We start from the raw sequence: 18103 nt of genomic DNA, 5'->3' as shown, positions 1-18103 counted from the left end.
CCTCTGGCCGGATCTGCCCGCCAAGCCCCCAAAAGCCACTGGCTCAGGTACCCGCTAACGTGCGAGGGAACCCCTGCGTGCTGACCAATGGCAGCGAGCCTTACTGGGCGGGTAGCCAGCTGTATCAGCGGCCAATAGGCGAGAGACTTCTTGTTTCCTGGCAGAGCGGGGTCCCGGCACCGCGGCGCTCGGGTTTTGTTTGGGTCCTGGGTGGAGGACCCGGGTGCCGGGGCCCGAGGTGGCGCCTCGCTAGCGGGAGAGGGAGCGGGATCGCCGGCCCGAGAGAGGTGAGGGGCGCTGCGTGGAGCGCGGGCCCCGCCGGCCCCGGCCCCGCCCCCTTCTCAGCCCCTTTCAGCCCGGAGCCCCTCTGGAATGCCACCCCGCCCCACGGCCCGGCCCGGCCGCACCCCCTCCCCCCCGGCCCCACTCCCACGCCCGCACCTCCGACCCCCCCAGTCCCTGCCCCGAGTGTGAGACCCTGTCGTCCATTCATGCCTGCGAACCCCGCCCTGCCCAGGGCGAGCTCGGTCGGTGTGAGGTGAGGGTCTGTCAGAGTCGAGGGTCGAGAATCACCCCCTACCCCCAAGTGGGTCTCTACCAGCCACGTTTTTAGAGGTGCTCAGCATACCCATCACTTACCCACAACTATTGCCAGCGTAGCTTTTTCAGGGACTCCAGTGCTTTGCAGGGCGGGAGGGGGCTGGAGACAGACCCATGCCCTAACTGGCATTGAGCTACAGTTTTCAGGTGAGCAGGTGGCTTCTGCCTTGTTTCTTTTGACTTGGCAAAGGCCACCGTTTTCTAGGCATAGGGTAGTGACAAAAAAGGAAGAACTAGCCCTTCCAAGGGTTCAGGGGAGCCACAGACGAATGCCTGGTCAGGACTTGTGAGGACAGAGGAGTGGAGAGAAGCAGCTGCCCATTTAAACTTAGAATCTTGGCTCTCTCCGCTGCTCTGCTCTGCTGGAGATCGGGGAGCCAGTCTAGGAACAAGAGATCCAGAACGGCCCGTTTTTCAAGACGGCCACGTGCTGTGGTGGGTGTATCTGGGTAGGTTTGAGAAATCTGACCTCTCCAATGTTATTCTCTAGTCTTTTGCAAAAAAGCTTGGACTCTAGCGTTTCTCAACATTAGTTAAGCCATGGAGTACTTCATTTTGGGTAAGCCAGGATGTAGTAAAATGGGGTCCTTTTAGGTCAGTTCTAGCCCTTTGTGTGGCGTTAGACAACTGCTTTCTCTTAGCCTTTGCTAGAAGGCCACTTCTGCCTTTTCTGAGGTGGAAAGAGCCTCTTGTTTCTTAGGGCATTTCCTAAGAAGAGCTTCCATTGATCAGGAGATACCCAAAAACCTTGTTTTCATTTTTCTTCCTTCTTCCTACGCCACCCCCCACTCTCCCCCAGCTCTCAGGGCCAGAGTGGGCAGGAGGATGCTTTCCCAGCCTCACCATGGAGCTGCGCTGTGGGGGATTGCTGTTCAGTTCTCGCTTTGATTCAGGGAACCTAGCCCACGTGGAGAAGGTGGAATCTGTGTCTAGTGACGGGGAAGGAGCAGCAGGTGGGGCATCAGCCCCCACCAGTAGCATCGCCTCTTCTCCTGACTACGAGTTCAACGTGTGGACCCGACCGGACTGTGCTGAAACGGAGTTTGAGAATGGGAACAGGTAAGGGGGAAAGAGGGGAGGGTGGAAGAAGGACAAGAGAGGAGGTGGCCAAGGCCCCAAATGCAGGCCCATTTCGCTGTCTTACAGTTCATACCGTCAGTACCCTTCCTCTCCCTCCCCTCCTCCCTCCTCCCTCGCCTCCTCTGTACCGAACAGGCCTTTCCCAATCTTGCTCGCTCCAGCTGTTTCACGTAGCCTGTCTCCAGCCCTCAGTATATAATGACCTATTCCTCCTCCTCTGGCCCTCAGGTCATGGTTCTACTTCAGTGTCCGGGGAGGAACTCCAGGGAAACTCATCAAGATCAACATTATGAACATGAATAAGCAAAGCAAGCTATACTCCCAGGGCATGGCCCCCTTTGTGCGCACACTCCCCACCCGGCCACGCTGGGAACGCATTCGAGATCGGCCCACCTTTGAGGTAAGTTCTCCATGAGGGGGAAAGACAGACTTGGGTGCTAAAAGCAGAAGAGGGAAAGAAGAGAGGAGTTACCCTCGATACAGAGTACCAGGCAGGTGGGACGCCAGGTTTTGGTATCAGCTTTCCCTCTACTGCTAGCTGGAGTCCAAGATAAGCCCCTGCTTCAGGAAGCCCAGAAGGAGCCGACTGTCATATGGAAAGTCCCAGAGGGAGGGAAGTCGGGAATTGTGTTGAGGGTGTAAGGTCAGTTCTTGGCAATCCCAATAGGATCTTAGTTCTCACACCAACAGCCCCTCCCTCTTCCTCCTCTGCTCCTCAGATGACAGAGACGCAGTTTGTGTTATCCTTTGTCCACCGTTTCGTGGAGGGCCGTGGGGCCACCACCTTCTTCGCCTTCTGCTACCCCTTCTCCTACAGTGACTGCCAGGACTTGCTAAACCAGCTAGACCAGCGCTTTCTGGAGAACCACCCTACCCATAGCAGGTGCCAACCCCATCCTTACTCCTGCCACCCAGTCCTCGACCAGACAGCACCTCTGCTACTTCTGGAACTTGCCCCAGGAGCCCCGAACCAAAATGTCACCCGCTCTTTTTCTGTGCAGAGTGTGGGACTTTGGGTACCTTTGACCAATATGTTTCTGTGTGACCATGACCTCAGCCTACCGCTACCTGCATTCTACTCACCCATCTGCCCAGTTCAAGCCTCTTAATACCCCAGCTCCCATCAGTTGCCCAGAACTTAGCCCCGCCATTGCCCAACACACCTTTTTTTCTGTCCCGGCAGAGGGTGAGTCTGTGTACGAAGTCATCACATAGTAGAGAGCCATAAACTAGGGAGAAAACAATAAGTCCATCCCGTCTTGTATTCTGCATTCTACTAATTCAGACGACCCAAATTCTCAGCCTCATTTAACACTCTGAGGGACTCTAAGGCCCCAAAGGTTAGCGTGAAAGACCAGATCCTACAAATCCTAGGCCGGGGATGAGGCTCACCTCTTGCTAGGACTTTAGGGACTTCTCGTGGCTTAATCATTTTTATCCCCATAGCCCCCTCGACACCATTTACTACCACCGTGAGATCCTTTGCTATTCTTTGGATGGACTTCGTGTAGATCTGTTAACGATCACTTCCTGCCATGGGCTTCGAGAAGATCGAGAGCCCCGTCTAGAGCAGCTATTTCCTGATACCGGCACCCCCCGACCCTTCCGTTTCACAGGCAAGAGGGTGAGTGGGAACAGCATAAAGGTAGCACCATGGCCTTTTCGTAGCTCCAAGCCCTGTGGATAGCTTAAGGCCATGTTACCTCTGGGAGTCGTGGCCGCATTGGGAGGCAAGCAGGGCTGCTCCCAGCTCCACTTGCAGACTCAGCCAGCTGCAAATCCAGTGGCTCTTCCTGCCCGCCCCCCATTTACTGTTAGAGTGGACCTACCGGGTAACTGGCCTAATGACCGCTCTCCTCTCCACCTCAGATATTCTTCTTAAGCAGTAGGGTACACCCTGGGGAGACTCCATCTAGCTTTGTCTTCAATGGCTTTCTGGACTTCATCCTTCGACCTGATGACCCCCGGGCCCAAACCCTGCGTCGCCTCTTTGTCTTTAAGCTGATTCCCATGTTGAACCCCGACGGTGTGGTCCGGGGCCACTACCGGTAAGCAGCCTCCCCAGCCTGTCAGGATCGCTCCCGGTCCCCTTCGTGTCCTCCACCTCCGTGAAATACTATCAGCCTCTCCTTTAACTTCTCCTGCATTCCCAGTCCTCTTGTACCCGAACAAGGGCAAGCCCATCTCGTTGTCCAGGGACCAGAGAAGGAATGTGGCACATCTAGCAGCGCTCTCTGGAAGGAGCAGAGTTAGAATAACCGCAGGTCCATCTGGGTAGACTAAGACTAACCGTGCTTAGTCTCTGTGGTCGGGGGGACAGCCCACCAAGGAGAGGGCCTGTTCTCAATCCTTTCCTTCCTAATGCAACCTGGGCCTCTCATTTTGCAAGTCAGTCTCCCCCAGGCCCCCTTTCATCCACTCTCATGTCTCCTTCACCGGCTCAGCGCTCTAGACTCTGCTTCAGTCTCCGTTTTCCTATAGCACAGACTCGCGTGGAGTGAACCTGAACCGTCAGTACCTGAAGCCCGATGCAGTCCTGCACCCAGCCATCTACGGGGCCAAAGCTGTGCTTCTCTACCACCACGTGCACTCCAGACTGAACTCCCAGGGTCCCTCTGAGCACCAGCACAGTCCCCATCTCCCTCCTGATGCTCCCCTTTCTGACCTCGAGAAAACCAACAATATCCAAAATGAAGCTCACCTTGGGCACGCGTCTGACGGGGATGACCCTGAAGGCTGGACACAGACCGAGTCGGCAGAACAGAAGCCCGGCGGTGTGTGGATTATGCCACAACGGTCCGCTGAGGTTGAGCAGCCGGCCCCCGACACCATCCCCCCTAAAGAGAGTGGCGTCGCTTACTATGTGGACCTGCACGGACATGCTTCCAAAAGGGGCTGCTTCATGTATGGAAACAGCTTTAGTGATGAGAGCACCCAGGTAGGAATCCAGAGTGCCACGTGAGTGTGGGAAGTGTTGCAGATCAGGAGATACAGGTTAGGCCAAGGACAAAGGGAAGGTGGTCTTGTGACAGGAAGGCCTGTGGCTGCAAGAGGTGTTCTACCTCCAGACAAGCTTCAAAGGGCCAAAGGGGGATGGCACTGGGGCTTTGTGTCTCAGTCTTTACATCATGACCTTTGAACGAAGACCAAGCTGTCAGCATTGTGGTGTTTATTCTACAGTTTGGGAAATCAGGGGAAAAGGAAAAGTTTGCATTGTGGGAGAGACGAAGCTAAGAGCTTAAAAAGAGAGAGAACTGTACCTTTCCAACACCTGGAAATAAGATCAAGCACACAGTGACATTTTCAAAAAACACGGTATCTGCCGTGTATTTAGTCACATGGCCCCCTGCTTGCCATCTCTTCCTTGCCCGTTCCTTCTTTCTGTCTGTCTCTCCTGAATTGCCTTTTTCCTCCCTCACACAGGTGGAAAACATGCTGTATCCAAAGCTCATCTCCTTGAACTCAGCACACTTCGACTTCCAGGGTTGCAATTTCTCAGAGAAGAACATGTATGCCCGAGACCGCAGAGATGGCCAGTCTAAGGAGGGAAGCGGCCGGGTTGCAATCTACAAAGCCTCAGGGATAATCCACAGGTTGGGGGGAAACTGGGATATAGCTGATGAAGTAACTTCCTTAAAGAAAACAATACCCAGTCTAAGTTGTTTGAGGGGCAAGGGACGGCCCAAATCTTCTCAAAAGACAGGCTCAGCATTAGCATTACTGTCTTTGGCCTGAGAGTCTGACTTTTTGGGACTTCTCGGGTACATGATGTAGTGCCGAGGTCAATTGCTAGTTCCTAAGGATTAGCACTTTGTTTGTATCCACTGTTTTCCCCCATGGTTCTGTCCTGATTTTTCCGGGCAGGACACTAATAAAAGTCTCTGTGTCTTAGCTACACACTTGAATGCAACTACAACACCGGACGCTCAGTTAACAGCATCCCTGCCGCCTGCCATGACAACGGGCGGGCCAGCCCCCCTCCCCCGCCGGCTTTCCCCTCCAGATACACTGTGGAACTGTTTGAACAGGTATGAATACAGGGGATACCTGGGGAAGAGGGGAACCCCAAAGTCTGGAATGGTCTTCACTCCTGCTGCCTAAGGCCCTCTGAAGAGAGGCTCACCACCATCGCCATCTCACCACTGTGGTTATTTTCTGCAGTTCACATAGGGGCAGGCCCCTGACTCTGATGGGATTGGGACGATGAGTAGGCACTATTTCTGACCTCAAACCACAGAGAATCCCCAGCACATCTGAGTCAGATTCTTTGCGTCTTAAGCTGGTCTTCTTCCTTCTATTGGGTTTGTTCACTCCTACCTAGGCTTAAAAGCACCACCTCTGCAGTGGTCTTTGAGGACCCCAGGGTCCTAGAGCACGCGAGAGAAGGAGAAAGAGCTGCAGGTTATAGAAGAGATTGAAACGCCTTCTCCTGCTGGGAGAATGCCTTCCTGGTGCCAGCCAGAAAGCCCACTTGCTCTTGCCCATAAAGGATGAGGGTCCCAAAATGAGCAACGGTTTAGGGAACGGCTTTAAATCTGCCGAGATAAATAGCCCTGGCACAAAATATAGCCTGCCCGCTGAGGAAATTTGGGGCCGGGCCTCCCCTTCCACTGACTGTGCTGTGCAACCCCCTCCCCAACATAGCAGCCTGGGTTGGAAGTCCCAGATGCTGAGCCAAACTGGACTACCCCACAGGTGGGACGAGCTATGGCCGTTGCAGCTCTGGACATGGCAGAATGCAATCCATGGCCCCGAATTGTACTGTCAGAGCACAGCAGCCTCACGAACCTCCGCGCCTGGATGCTAAAACACGTGCGCAGCAGCCGCGGCCTGAGCAGCACTGTGAACGTGGGTGTCAACAAGAAGAGAGGCTCTCGAACTCCACCCAAAAGTAACAAGTAAGACCCACAGGGTGGAAGGAGGAAAGGGTATGAAAGTGGAACAGGGCTTTAGAGCAAGGAGTTCCAAGGGGTTTGTGTTCCTCCCCTATCCAAAAGGACCACATGGTGAGTATTTTCAGAGCAAGTTAAAATTGGTAAGATTAGTACATTTTTTTGAAAATGGGATCCTCTTCCCTCTTCCCTGGAGCTACAGACTTCCTAGGCATCTGGAAACCAGGCCAGGGGATTCCCTGCTCCAGAGCCCGGCACAAAATTAAATTTAATTGTGGTGGGGGTAAGGGCAGGTCTCGGTTTCCAGGGGTTGGGAATGACCGAGAGGTCCAAGGGAATAAGGGGGGAATTCACTTAAGTTAAGCTGCTCCGAGACAGCCCCGCAGCCCTTAGTATGTTTTCCGCAGGAGCATGTATTTGCGAACAAGGGCTCCCAGGCATCCTGAGATCAGCTGGTATGGCCCAGGTTAGATACCCCATCTGTGGACACAGATCCCTCCCTTTTCCCTTGCAGTGAGCGCCTTTGCCTTTTTCACCCAAGGTGAAGCTTTCCTGAGCATCAGACCTCAGGGAAAGCCTTGGGACACAACCTCCCCGGCCCAGGGCTAACTGGCATCCGCTTGCTTCTTTGCAGCGGCTTGCCTGTTTCCTGCTCTGAAAATCCCTTGAGCCGTGCACGCAGTTTTAGCACTGGCACAAGTGCCGGTGGCAGCAGCAGCAGCCAGCAAAACTCTCCACAGATGAAGAACTCCCCCAGCTTTCCTTTTCATGGCAGTCGGCCCACAGGGCTGCCAGGCCTGGGCTCTAGCACTCAAAAGGTCAGCCACCGGGTGCTGGGCCCCGTCAGAGGTAAGCCAGTCTGGGAGCCCCTGCAACAGGTGTTCAGTTGTTTGGGGAATTGCTGGGGGAAATGAGAGCTTGAAGATACACACTCTTGGCTGGGACCAAGGGGTGAATCAATAAAAGTAGTTTATAGCAGAATCTGCAGCCTCTCCTGCGACCTTGGTGTTCCCTGCGCCATGAGCCCCAGAGCAGTACTGTGTGTGGCACAGGTGGGAGTCCTGGGTACCTGGGCTTCAGCACATGCTGGGAAGCAGGGAGATTTCCAAGAACAAAACACTAGCTGCAACAGGGCCACACTGAAATGTGGAGCCTCCATGTCAGGAATGGTGTCAGACTGTCTTGTTAGGAGCAGTGTAAGGAAATGTCCTCACAACGCAAATTGTAGCACCGTAGAGATGGAGAATCCTATCCAAGGTCTCTATGGGATGAAACTGTTCCTGGCTTCAGAGCCTGTTCAGAAAGCGGTATCAGAAGGATTCTAAGTCTTCCAGAGAAAAACGGAACAAGTACAGACAGCTTCTGTTGGAGGCTTACAACACAACAGTCTGGCCCCTCCCAGCAGTCACCACAGCTGCTCAACTGTGCATCAGTACCCCTGGGGTTGGCTTGATGAGACCCTGCCTGATGAGAGATTCTGAGTTCAGAGGTATACCAGAAACAGATGGGTTTTTAGGGAAAAAGAAGAGGAAGAGACCATGGAGCCATTCCTTGGGGGTGACTCAGACTTGGGTGGGGGGAGATTGTTGTAGTGCCACTTCCAGAAATACACGAAACCTCAAAGCAGTATTGTACGTGGCCTCTGGGCTGGAGACATCCTGCCAGAGTTTGGAGGCTTGTAAGCTGGAACTAAGAGGCTGGGGGTCTTCAGGCCGCACTCCTCATTAGCACTCCCTGGTAGGGACCCAGAGGCATGCCCTGGGTCAGTGGCTGTGGGAACCTGACTGCACCCGCTGAAGCAGCCACAGGGGAGGGAGCATTGGTCCTTAGCAGCTTTGACCAGTAAGACCGTTTATCCCTCATAAGCAACACAGTTACCGCTGCTTCTATTCCGAGCCCCATTTGAGATTCTCCCTTCATTTGGAGAGGATGCTTTTGTACAGCGTTGTTTGAAGGAGAGTATTAAAATAATAATGCCACGTATTTAAATAGCATTAAACAGCGAACAAAACAGTATCACATATATATATTTCATTTAGTCCTCACAAGGACCCTGTGGGGTGGATGGTATTTCCATTTCTCTGATGAGAAAACTGAGGCTGTTTAAGGGCGACTTGTCCAAGATTTCATAGCTTAATATTAAGTAGCAAAGTTATTCACTAATCATTATTCAGACTTCCTCTAATTTCTTTTCCTTTTTTCTTTCTGTTTTTTTCCTTTTTGTCAGCCTCTCATACCTCTTCACTCATAGCTCCTGGGAAGGAATGTCAGCGTCCTAAATTCCCCTTCCCTGACTACAAAAGAGAAATAGGAAAGAGTCTTCTCTAGGCCCAGGTCCTCACTGGAGGATTCTAAGCAGTTTTTCGTTCGTATTTTATTATCGTCCCCACCCCACCCCATGCAGAGTGCTGTATGAAGCTCCGTCAGTGAGAGACATGTATTCTGTGTCTTTGTTACTTCCCCAAATAACGAAGAGAAAAGGTGCATATTCAGTACTAAATACTTCCTGGTTGGTTGACTTTAAATTTAATAGGGGACACAGGACAGTGAACAACATAAAAGCACACACTCGTAAACACAGGGCACTTGGGGAGCCACCGTCATAGAACACTCAAGAGTAAGTAGCCAAAGAATGTTCAGTTGAGCGAGGATTTTGAAGAATGGATGGTAGCATATGGCTTGACAAAAACATTCCAGAGATGAGAGTGGTAGCCAGGGCCAGTGCTGCTGCGCAGAGAGGACAAGAAGCAGACAGACCTAGCTGGTGCAAAGGGCCAAGCCCTTCAGCACAGAAATTAGGTGGAGAGAGGTTGGAGGAAGAAGTTGAAATGTCTGGAAAACAAAGATGATAAGTTAACTGAGACATAGGACAACGATTGTGTGCTTCAGAGAATGGTGGGAACAAGAGATTTATGCAAGAGTGGCCTGTGAACTGTATGTATTGGGTAGGTGGGGGGAGGGGAATCCTCACAGTAATTGATAATGAGATAACTAATGGCTATACCAGGGTCTGGAAAGGAGAGAGAAATATATGCATCAGAAACAGGTAGCAAGATTCAGTGATGGTGGAAGAGAGGCAAACTAAGAGTTTCAAGGTTACAAGCCAAAGGAGAGAGTCGTGGTGATGTTAAGACATTGTTTGGAAGAAAAAGTGTTGAGTTTATCTATTTCAGACATACTTGGATGTCATGGGCTATCTATACGGAGATGTCCTGCAGGCAGAAAAAAGAGCCAGCCTGTAGAAAAGGTGACGTCAAGGTTGGATCTAGGCATCAGCCATACGCAGGTGCAGGTAAAACAAGTGAGAAGCGATGTCCCCCCAGGTAAATGAGCTAAGAAGCAGAAAAAAGGAGCTGGCGCCAGGAAGAGACACCCTGGGGACTTGAGTAAAACTTGTGAGACCTAACAAACTATGTCTCTAAAGTCAAAGGGTTGAGAAGAGGGTTACTAATTCTATCAAACAGGAATACTGGAAGGAGGTGAAAGGTCAGAGCGCTGGAATCTTGACTCCAGGTACTGCAGTTTTTGCCGCTTCATCTCCTAGAGTCTCCAATAGGACTCTAGGATTGGAGACTAGTCCCGGCTTAGGATAGGGACCTGCGGCTTTATTTGTCCGGTTGATCTGTCCTATAGCTTTGTGCTGTTTCCTGGTTCTGCACATCCGGTTCTTTGGCCCCTGCCACATCTAGTCATACTTTATCTTCTGACATAGGAAGAACACAGCTCCTGTATCTCTGAGACCTAACTATAAAGCGGCTATACTTTCCAAACCCAAAACTGAGATTGTGATCTGACAAAAGATTTTTTTCTGACTTGTAAATTTAAAAGAAAGTTCCCACTGATGTATAAAAATCGTATCACACTTAACTGTATACTTAATTCATGACTATCCTTTATTGGCTAGAACAGAGCATAAGATAGGCTATCCAGAAAATTTCAGAAAAGAGCTAGGCAGCCCAGCCAGAAGCTTAAAGCAGAGGTTAGGGAACTAGTCTGGCAGGTTCTATTCTCAAGACTGGAGGATGAACATTTTAGGAGGCCAACGAGCAAGGCAACTCAGGGTGAACAGGAATGTTCCTGAGACAGGAGACTGCAAGAGCCTCCAAGGAAGCTTGACCCCACTCCCACCCCCTGACCGCAGTGCCAGGAGCTTCTTTACCTAGTTGCCCCAGCTGCAAAACACCTCCTGAGCAGCACCTGCCCAGTTATGCAGCCGAGTTCCAGTTCGGCAGGCACAGAACGGCACACAGCGTTAGCAGCAGCTGTTGCTGCAGAAGAAAGCAAGCTCACGGGAAGAGCTTATCCAGTGACCGAGTCAGGGAAGTAGGAAGTTGAAAGCCTGCAAGATACTGGTGCAAAACAGAGCTTGAAGGCAAGCCGGCTGGGGTGAGGGTGGATAAATCAACCAGCTCCACCTGTCTGTTATGTAGGGCATAGGACTAAGGTGAAGCTGGTGGGGCGCCCAGGACTCGGGGTCGGGAGTGCACCCTAGGTATCTCATCCTAGTCCTGGCCCTGGATTCAGGCAAGTCTCACCCAGTAACTGAAACATATTCCCTGGCCCTGTGCCTATCTAGTGGGACCCTGGGGTAAAAGACAAGGGGGCAGTGTAAAAACGGAGGCTGTCAGTTGTCATCCCACCACAGCCACCGTCCTCCCTCCCAGCTCTGGCACTTGCATCCGTAGTTACTAGAACTCTTTCCTGGCCTCTGCCATGCCATGGCTCAGCCGACGGGCTGCTTCTGGTAGAGCAGCTGAAGTCCGATGGTGAGTGGAGGTTCCTTTGAAAAGTGAGTCAGAGGACAGAGGAAGAATGCCTCCAGCACCATCACTAACTACTTTTACTTTTTCCACTGCAAACAAGTTTTGTGGTTAAGAGTAGATTAAAGCTTGAGGGCAGGAAATGTCTCCTAACACATTTACTTATTCCCTTGGTGCCTTGCATTTATTTATGATCAGTGAATACTTGTTGAATGGAAAAGACAAGAAATTGGGAGCTGAATAAATGCTTATCTGACCTTTTCACCCCTTAGAGGGCATAAATCAGGTCTGTGATTATCCCAGGGATTCAGTACGATCTACGGTGCTCCGTGTAGGGACAGTTCAAAGATGCCAAGTCAGTAACTGTTCCTTTAAATTTTGAGACCTTTAGAATAAACCACTCTAACTCCTACACTGGGGAGGTCAGTCCGGCTCTACCTCAGACCTTTGCCCCAGGATTATCCTACTCCCAAAATGGAATCTACAGTTGATTACCATAAAATACAATCTCACAACCTCTGGAAGCACAGCTGACTCACATATCACTCTGCACTCAGCCTCAAGCCACTGTTTCTATAGCTTAGAAGCAAGAAATAACAGCTGGGGTTCCTCCCTTAAATTTTTGTCTCAGTGGGAACTGAGTAGGCCTGGATTATACCAGGGGCCAAAAGTCAAAACATGAGAAATTGGGCTGTGTGCTCACACTGCCAAATTTACAGGGAGGCCTGGCCAGGCTTTAAGACAGTCTTTTAAGGGACACCTGGGTGGCTCAGTCAGTTGAGCATCTGACTTGATTTCAGCTCAGGTCACAATCCCAGGGTTGTGGGATCGAGCCCTACATTGGGCTCTGCACTAAATGTGGAGCCTGCTTGGGATCTCTCTCTCTCTCTCTCTCTCTCTCTCTCTCTCTCTCTCTCTCTGCCCCACCCTCCCCCAGTGCACACTCATGCTCTCTTAAAAAAAAAAAAAAATCGTTTAAGTGAGGGTTAAAATGCTATTTTTAAATGCCTTATCCTTTCCATATTAGGCCTCTCCTAAACCAGACTGGTCTCCTGTCCTTAAAACTCTCATTAGGGGCAGGATCCTTGAGTTGTATCTGTAGTATCTTTCCCATAATATGTACATTCACACTGACATTTTTTACATCATATGCCTGTTCTGCTTCATACCTTCCTGAGTGTTGCTCAGTTTCTCGCTACAACCTAGAAATGTCCTAAAGGCTTTCATTCACTTTCTTACTTGCTCTTTCTTACCTTTCCTGGAGTGGGTAAGGCTTCATCCTTAACATGATTTCAACATGCCTCTGTGTAGAGATACCCAGATCATCAAGAAACCCACTATTTCCATCCTTGATCAAGTTCATTTCTGCCTGCTATGCACTGTCATCTGGATATCATCCTGATATCAGTGTTTTACTGAAGAATCACTCAAGGCTAGGTTCTACAGTATTTCTGAGTCATTGGTGGTAGGTAATGCTTCAGGTTGACTGTGGCCATGAGTCTCTGACTTCTGTCCTTTCACTGTGTATCACCTCTTTAGTACCCTAAGGTCTGTTTGTTGTTGTTGCCTGTTTACTATTGACTTACAATTGACAGGTCTGGTTAGTTTTGACTCTTGGCTCTAATTGGTACTCTAATTGGTACCCAGCCCCTCAGCAAACTCCTCAAAGCTAGAGTAGCTTCTGTCCTGAAATCTCTCCCTTTCTTCTATTCCTTATTCATGTGTCAATTTTTTAAAAATTTGCTTTGGGATTTCCAGAAGTAGTCTTGTCACTGCTGACTACTGCTCATTATAGCTGGCCAAGATTAAGTTATTGTCACCTACTTCCTGAATTAGAGGTATTTTGCATCCAACACACGTTACTTTGTTAGAGGCCAAGTGGCATCCTAGGACCTCCACTGAATTCAGCTCCACAAAGCTTAATAGCTCATTCAGTCTGAGAGCATTTGGCACCTGCCATCCCTCTGTGATGAGACAGACCTGCCAAACCTGAGAGCCTCCCTACACCATCCAGTCACCGTCTGCTCTCAGAACTTGTACCGGTGAGGCTCTAGCCAGAGTGGACCAGAAAGAGCTGCCCCACGGGGAATAAGCATATGTCCTTAGACTCAGATTATTGAGCAACCCATGGTCTATGGTGGGTGTCTGCTATTCAGGAAAACAAAACCTTTACTAGCGTCTCTGGTTTTCTAGGCAGAGTTTTGTAGGCACCAGGATATACAGACTGGTATAGACTGGAGAAAAGTCCTTACCCTCAAGAGATTCCAGTTTCAAGCAGAATACTAGTTAACAACTACTGAGTACTATGTACCAGGCATGATCATAAGTACTTGACATGTGCTAGCTTCTTGAGACAAAAACCATAAATCATTACTAGCCAAGTGAACAAAGGACAATAAAGCAAGGGAGAACAGTCAATTCTATCTGTGATGGTCAGGGAGGCTTCACAGAGGTGACATTTGAGATGGGACATGTTAAGTTGTTCAAGGTTTCACTAGAAGAGGAAACGGACATTGCAGAGGAACCACACAGCTAGCAGCTACAGGGGCTGTAGCAGAGGGTTTGAAGGATCAAGTCAGCATCCTACCAAGGATGGGCAGACTGGAACCACAGTGGATGGAGCTCTGAATGCCATGGTAAAGGGTTTAGACTTTATCCTTTATTTTTTTATGTTTATTTATTTTTGAGAGAGAGATGCAGACAGAGCATGAGTGAGGGAGGGACAGAGAGGGAGACACAATCTGAAGCACGCTCCAGGGTCTGAGCTATCAGCACAGAGCCTGATGTGGGGCTCAAAGCCACAAACTGCAAGACCTTGACCTGAGCCAAAGTCGGATGTTTAACTGACTGAGCCACCCAGGCGCCCCTAGGCTTTATCCTTTAAAAGACCTTCAGTATCTCCTCCTTGCCTGAACCAAATGACTTTTGATCAGGTCTAGGTTTTGGAATAATTTCTGGCACCGGTGTGAAAGATGGGACTGTAAAAGGGAACAGATTCAAGCTAGGGTGACAAGTGGGGAATTTTTTTCAGAAGCCTGAATGAGAGATAAAGACCTATAGGTGGACACAGGCCATGGCAAGGGAGAATGAAGGAGGAATCCAAGCAAAGGCAGAGGTTAAACACAAATTGTCTAGATTTGGTTAAACACAAATCTAAATATGAGGGAGGAGTCAGAAGATGAAACAGGTTTCTAGGACATTTTTCACCAAGGTAAGGAGAAGAAAAGGAAGGATGGAAGAAAATTAGTTTTGCTGGGGTCATGAGAGACCGCCAGGTAGAAATGCCAGTGGACCACTGAACTGTAGTTCAGGAAAGAGGGCTCCAGAGCAGCTTGGGAGTTTAGAGTATGCACAGCAGGAGGGGACCAAGGGTACAATGGGGGAAGGGCACTGGCATTTGGGGGCAGTAAGAGTAGTTGAAGAGGAGTGGTTAGAGGCAGGAGAAACCTAGGGAAGCTGTTTCAGAAGCCAAGCTCAGTAACTTCTCAGCCAGAAGAATGAACTGGCGAGCGAGCAGGGTGGTTAGCCACAGAGAGGCGGATGAGGGCTTGCTGTGTCCCGGGTAACCGGAGTAAGTATCAGAGGTCTTTCTACCCACCTTAAATTTACTTCCAGAGAGGAGTGCTGGTGTGATGACAAGTGCGAGAACCAGCAGGGCAGTGGAGTGACAGGGCCTCACTTACTTGCCCTTTTATCTCCTTGTGTCCCTTCCACTCAGAGCCCCGAAGCCAGGACAGGAGACGGCGGCAGCAGCCACTGACCCATCGCCCTACTTCAAGCAGCCTGGCCCCATCCCCAAATCCTGCTAGTTCTAGCCCAGCAGCCTCACACAACATGGGCTCCTGCCTACTCCCCAGCTCATTCAGCATATCAGGTCTGTACCTACTGCCACCGAAATCTGGGTTGGCCAGCCTCCTTCCTTCCCTACTACCCAGGGTGTAGACCAGACTCCCTGCTAGGCTTAAACCAATCCCTTCAGCTCTTCTTTCTTGACTTGATGCAGAAAGTTAATGCAGGCCTCTCCACACCGGGGGCATCCATTATCCTCCTGGATTATCCTAAACCCGTAAAGCACCCATGCTCTTGTACAGGAAGCTGGAAGTTAATGGACGTCTTTGTATAATAAAATAGCTATTGTTTCTTGAGCATCTATGTGGCAGGCACTGCTCTAAGCACGTTGTCTCACTTAATCCTCAAAGGTGAACAACCTGAATACCTGCTACTTACTCAAGCTTCCTGACTCCAGGAACTGGGCAACATTAGACAAAACTGAAGAACAAAAAAGGCAGAGGCCTTTCACCTGTCATCACAGCAAATGCTGTGTGACCACATCATCCACATAAAACCTAGGCCACCTGCTGTCCTTTTAAGTTATACACCCAGCTGTGTAAAGGACTGGACGGGAATGATTCCTAAGACTCCAGTCCAACATCCTCTAACTCCCTCAGAGCCCACTACTCCCAACCTGTTAACGGTCTTCAGTGGGTAGCCCTTGTCAATCTATCATCTTGGGTACTGACTTATCCTTGAGCGCTTACTCATTTGGATGCGACAGGCCCTGAAGTCTATAAATTCAGAGTAGTTCAGCTTGATGGGCTGTGGCTCAAGTTGCAAGTTGCTACTCCACTGCTTGGACTCGACTAGAGCATGCCATGCTTCTCAACCAGGGGCCATTTTACTCGCTAGGGAACATGTGGCAAGGTCTGGAGACATTTTTGGTTGTTACAATGGGGAGGGGACAGAGGAAGAAGAAATGCCATCTAGTAGGTAGAGACCAGAAAGGCTATTAAACATTCTGCAATGCACAAGACAGGTCCCCACAACAAAGAATCATCCAGCTCAAAATGTCAATATTGCCAGTTTTGAGAAACCCTGTTCTAAAGGAAGTTCCCTCTTCTTCTCCACAGCTCCCTACCCTGATAGCAGTTTTCTTTGTTTCCTAGGGAGCAGCTGCTCATTCCTGTCCTCAGGCGACAAGCCAGAGGCTGTCATGGTGATTGGGAAAGGGCTGCTAGGGACTGGACCTCGGATCCCCTGTATCAGGACACGACTGCAGGTAACATTTCTGTGTCTTCCCCAAACCCCAGTGTAACAACTCTCACAGAGCCCAGCAAGGCACTGTTCGTCTGGGTAGTGGGAGGGAAAATGCTCAGCACTGCTTTACAACCCCCCCCCCCCCCGGCCATATCAGAGAGCTGCTCTGGTGCCCGTGCCTGTCTGTCCAGTACCCCCATCCCTCAGCCAGGTCTCTTGCTTGCTTCCAACCCGCGTCCCTGCCAGATACACCCCAACCTCAGCCTGCTAGCTTTGGCACTGCCCGCCCCTGCCCTTAGCTTCTCCTCTCTTTCTGCCCAGACCTGCCCGAGGAGAGTTCCCGCCAGGAGGGGTCCCGGATTCCCCAGGTAACACATCTGGTTGCTGCTCCTAAGAACAGCTGTGCCACCAACTCCCAATTCAGTCCAGATTTCTCATGTTAAATTGGCTAAAGCTGAGTACAGACAGAGACCGGATGCGTGAAGCCTAAGCTGCTCTGGCAGGGACTGAGGCACAGAAGGCTCTGAGAGACCCACCAATTCTCCAACCGCTTTCCAAACACTGCTTCCCTATTCAGCCAGATGTCAGCCATAATACAGCCATGGAGGTTAAATGCTAGATCCTTTCGCCTCCCCTAGTTAAGTATCACTTAGAGTGTATAGTCATAAATTGAACCTAAGAATTCTCTAGCTATTATCCTGCCTTACCCTCTCAGCTAGGGACAGTGCCCAGAAATTCAAGGTCCCAGTACCGGTGTTGACCCCTGTCCTACACTCTTATGCACGGACACTCTAGAAGCAAACCCAGAAGCAAAAAAGTTAATGGAAGAATCCAGCCTCTCAGCCCACCCCCTATCCACACAGGCTAGGCCCAGGTTGGGCCGGGGCTCACCGCCGACTCGCAGAGGGATGAGAGGCTCTTCGGGCCCCACATCCCCTACACCCCAGACCAGGGAGAGCAGTGAGCCGGAGCCAGGACCCAGCTCTGCACCAGGGTGAGCACCCGGGTCCAGTCCCTCACCCCACCTCTCACTTCTGTCCCTTCATTCCCACTTCTGCGCACATTCAGGATCATTTTCTTCCTTCCCTAATCCCTCTGACCTCCAAAAGACTAAAGGTACTTTCATTAAGAATCTAGTCCCTGATTTTTTTCCCATCATGGCCTCAGTCTTCACTCCAAAGGACAAGAAAACAACTCCTTGTTAGGGGCTAAGGCCTAGGAGCCGCCGCATTTTAGCATCAGCCCAAGGTGCAGTGCTCAACCCACCTATCATCACCCATCTCCCCTCCCTCATGTCCAGCCCCTGTCAGAGTTCTCACAAGCCTGATTGCTCTCTCTTCTCTGTTGCAGGCTGCCTCACGCCGGGCCCCCACGGCCCCGCTCTGCCCCTGCCTTTTCTCCTATTTCCTGTAGTCTATCTGACTCCCAGTCCCGGATATGTTACAGCGGGGGGTCTTTGGGCCAGCCTGAGGTTTGTTTTGTCCCTAAATCACCCCCACTCACTGTTTCTCCCCGGGTCTGATGCCTCCACCTCCATGCCCAGGATATAGCCCCAAGATGGGGTACACAGGGAGAAATGTGCTAGCCTCCTCCCTCAGCTGTTGATTCCATGTGACAACCATAACTCCTATATGAACGGACAGTGAATACCAGCCACACTGTTCTGAGACATCCCAGAGCATCACCTTGAGACAGCACAAAGCAGAAACCTGCTACCCCATCCCTCCCTCCACAGCA

At 50.7% G+C, this 18103-nt stretch overlaps 1 protein-coding gene across 1 annotated transcript; it reads left to right on the top strand.

Annotated features, from left to right (window-relative positions):
- Window positions 1-170: 170 nt before the first annotated feature.
- On the top strand, window positions 171-17357 carry AGBL5 (AGBL carboxypeptidase 5). Its single transcript, XM_047069109.1, has 15 exons — window positions 171-287; window positions 1400-1659; window positions 1909-2080; window positions 2400-2563; window positions 3127-3304; window positions 3550-3728; window positions 4162-4618; window positions 5104-5273; window positions 5573-5708; window positions 6376-6578; window positions 7207-7421; window positions 15051-15206; window positions 16276-16388; window positions 16688-16734; window positions 17230-17357. Exons 2-15 carry the CDS (start codon window positions 1445-1447, stop codon window positions 17276-17278), a joined length of 2454 nt encoding a protein of 817 aa, XP_046925065.1. The 5' UTR covers window positions 171-287; window positions 1400-1444; the 3' UTR covers window positions 17279-17357.
- Window positions 17358-18103: the final 746 nt, after the last annotated feature.

This window comes from Lynx rufus, unplaced genomic scaffold, assembly GCF_022079265.1.
Source record: "Lynx rufus isolate CCGP_SWC_20201006 ecotype Redwood Valley unplaced genomic scaffold, mLynRuf1.p SCAF_8, whole genome shotgun sequence".
Taxonomy (NCBI): Eukaryota; Metazoa; Chordata; class Mammalia; order Carnivora; family Felidae; genus Lynx; species Lynx rufus.
Note: the sequence above shows the minus strand (reverse complement) of the source record. Positions and strands in the feature narration are given on the sequence as shown.

Bases quoted from the DNA above. Each gene is read 5' to 3' on its own strand.
- AGBL5 (XM_047069109.1), top strand. From the start codon at position 1,445: ATGGAGCTGCGCTGTGGGGGATTGCTGTTCAGTTCTCGCTTTGATTCA. The intron at 1,660-1,908 runs GTAAGGGGGAAA...TCTGGCCCTCAG, and splicing joins GAGTTTGAGAATGGGAACAG to GTCATGGTTCTACTTCAGTG. The intron at 3,305-3,549 runs GTGAGTGGGAAC...TCTCCACCTCAG, and splicing joins TCCGTTTCACAGGCAAGAGG to ATATTCTTCTTAAGCAGTAG.